The sequence below is a fragment of the Tetrahymena thermophila genome (genome assembly GCF_000189635.1).
Source record: "Tetrahymena thermophila SB210 genomic scaffold scf_8254815, whole genome shotgun sequence".
Classification (NCBI taxonomy): Eukaryota; Ciliophora; class Oligohymenophorea; order Hymenostomatida; family Tetrahymenidae; genus Tetrahymena; species Tetrahymena thermophila.
Window position 1 is genome coordinate 648,412 of NW_002476571.1, and position 2,191 is coordinate 650,602.

Sequence of the window (2,191 nt, forward strand, 5' to 3'; positions counted from 1 at the left end):
GTCATTTAAATCAAAAAAATTTAATGAATTTTTTATATTTATTTTTTTCCATAAAAAATTGAATTATTAAAAAAAAAAATAAAATTTTTTTATTAAAGATAAAACATATTCTGATTTAAAAAAGAAAAAAAAATACTTAAGCTACCATTTAGTCATTTTTATATTAATATTTTTACAATTAGCAAAAAATTTAGAAATTTCAGATGTTAAAATATTATTAATTAATTGATTGATTATATACCATTTTTTTAAAACAATCAATCATGCATGAATTTATTTTGGAAAAATAAAAAAGGAGAATTGATACAGCCAGAAATATTTCAAATTTATTTCAATTTTTTGTTGTTTATAAAGTAAATTGGTTTTATCTTATTTAAAAAATGTAACTAAATATTTGAATAGATTTCATAATGTAACTTAAAATAGCTAATAAGATTTATTTTAAAAAATATAAATTCTTAATTTACTATCAATAATAACACATATTTAATTTACTTTTTATAGGAATTAATTAGATATTAATTTAGGAATTTAATAGTTGAAATATCTAAAAAGGTGTAAATAAGTTAGAATCAATTGAAACCTTGTAGAACTATTTCAAAAATAAGCTAACTTAACAAATATTTATTCTTTTATTTATTTTGACTTTTAAACATAATGGTTTTTATATTTTTGCTGCTTTTAAATACAAATTAATAGTTTTCCTAACTTAACTATATTTAATTCATTTTATCACAAGACTATTTATAGCTTTTAGACATTTCAATTTATATTTAGAGTCTACTCAATTATAAAATCAAACAATTCCTTTACTTGATAACCGGTTTTAGCTGAAGCTTCAAAGAAAACCATTCCCAAAGATTAAGCAAGCTATTAACCCTCTTGATAAGAAACTTATCTAAGTTCTTCCTACAAATCGCATTTATTCCCAATTAAAGATAAAACCATCAATTTATTATTGATTTGATTATTCTTAAAGTTCAAATACCAATTATATGCTTTTTAAAAACTTTTTCTATTTGTAACATCATAACAAATTATTACAAATGAAAAAGTTCTATACAGAAATTAGCTTATGTAGTACATTCTTTCATTTGAATGGAAATCCCATAATTAAATTTTAATTTCTTCTTTTCCCTAACAAAAAACATTAAAATTTTAGATTTTAAGAATAATGAATGTTTGTTTACTCTTTTTAAAAGTTTTTGGTAGAATTCAATCCCATAGTAATTAGGATAATCATAGAACTTATCCTAAAAGTATCTTATTAGCAAGGAAGACTTTCCTGTCAAGCAATCTCCGAAAAGTAATATTTTTATTGATTTAGATTGATTAATCTGATTTTCCATTTTTTGGTGTTATTTCTTATTTCAAAATTGAAAAAAAATCTTTAATTAAGTGTTTTTAATTAAAGTAGAAATTTTGAAAAAATAAAAAAGGATTTATCAAATTTAATCATATAGATATTATGATATCCTAAGTAATACATATTTTAATTCTAAAGGCAACAATTAATTAATGATTTTATAAATATAGTTTAAATTAATAATATCCTTGTTAGTTGAGGGATATATAACTAAAATAAAATAAAAAATGTATGTATGCATGTATGTATGCACTTAAAATAGAAATATAAACACTAATGCATATATTAAACAGAAATTTTATTTTTATTTTAATTTATTAAATTAATTTTATAAATTTTTTTCTAGAGAGGAAGTTTAGGTAAAAATTAATACTGAAAATGAATACACTTACTTGTTAGATGATAAACAACACTCAAATTAAATAAGAAACAATTTATTTTACTTTAAATTTTAATAATTATTATATGCAAAAAAAAGTTTCCATGTACCTTAAAAGATCCATCCATTAAACTTTCTGTAAAATTATTTTTAATATGATATAGTGATAGACGTAAATTATACTAAATTATCTATCACTCATTATAATTTGTATAGATAATTATATTCAATATAATAACAAAAATATTTTAGAATTAACAATCGGGGCATTTTAGGGCCAATAGGGGTAAAAAACCTATTACTCCATTTTTTTTCTGTCTTTTCAAGTATTTTACTTGGAGGGCTTATTCTACAAAATTTTAAAAACTTTTTTTAATTTTTTCAAATAAAGTGTAAAGTGCAAAAGTCTAAAGTGCAAAATTTATTGAAAATAAAACCCTCCAAAT

The 2,191-nt window shown here is 19.6% G+C and overlaps 2 protein-coding genes across 2 annotated transcripts in view; one reads left to right on the forward strand and one right to left on the reverse strand. All coding sequences in view use genetic code 6, as the record gives it.

The window, feature by feature from the left end:
- Positions 1 to 762: 762 nt before the first annotated feature.
- On the reverse strand, positions 763 to 1,349 carry TTHERM_000205213 (Ras family small GTPase; the record flags this gene model as incomplete). The annotated part of the gene is made up of 2 exons (XM_012795370.1): positions 763 to 1,137; positions 1,191 to 1,349. The coding sequence occupies 2 exons, from the start codon at positions 1,347 to 1,349 to the stop codon at positions 763 to 765; spliced, it is 534 nt and encodes a 177-aa protein (XP_012650824.1).
- Positions 1,350 to 1,831: 482 nt separating this feature from the next.
- TTHERM_00206230 (hypothetical protein) overlaps positions 1,832 to 2,191 on the forward strand; it is a gene marked incomplete at both ends in the record, with an annotated part of 478 nt that continues 118 nt past the window's right edge. The window contains 2 exons of the mRNA XM_001007111.3: positions 1,832 to 1,883; positions 2,137 to 2,191. The exon at positions 2,137 to 2,191 is cut by the window's right edge and continues 118 nt beyond it. Coding sequence (XP_001007111.3) covers positions 1,832 to 1,883; positions 2,137 to 2,191 — 107 coding nt within the window. The remainder of the gene's footprint in view (positions 1,884 to 2,136) is intronic.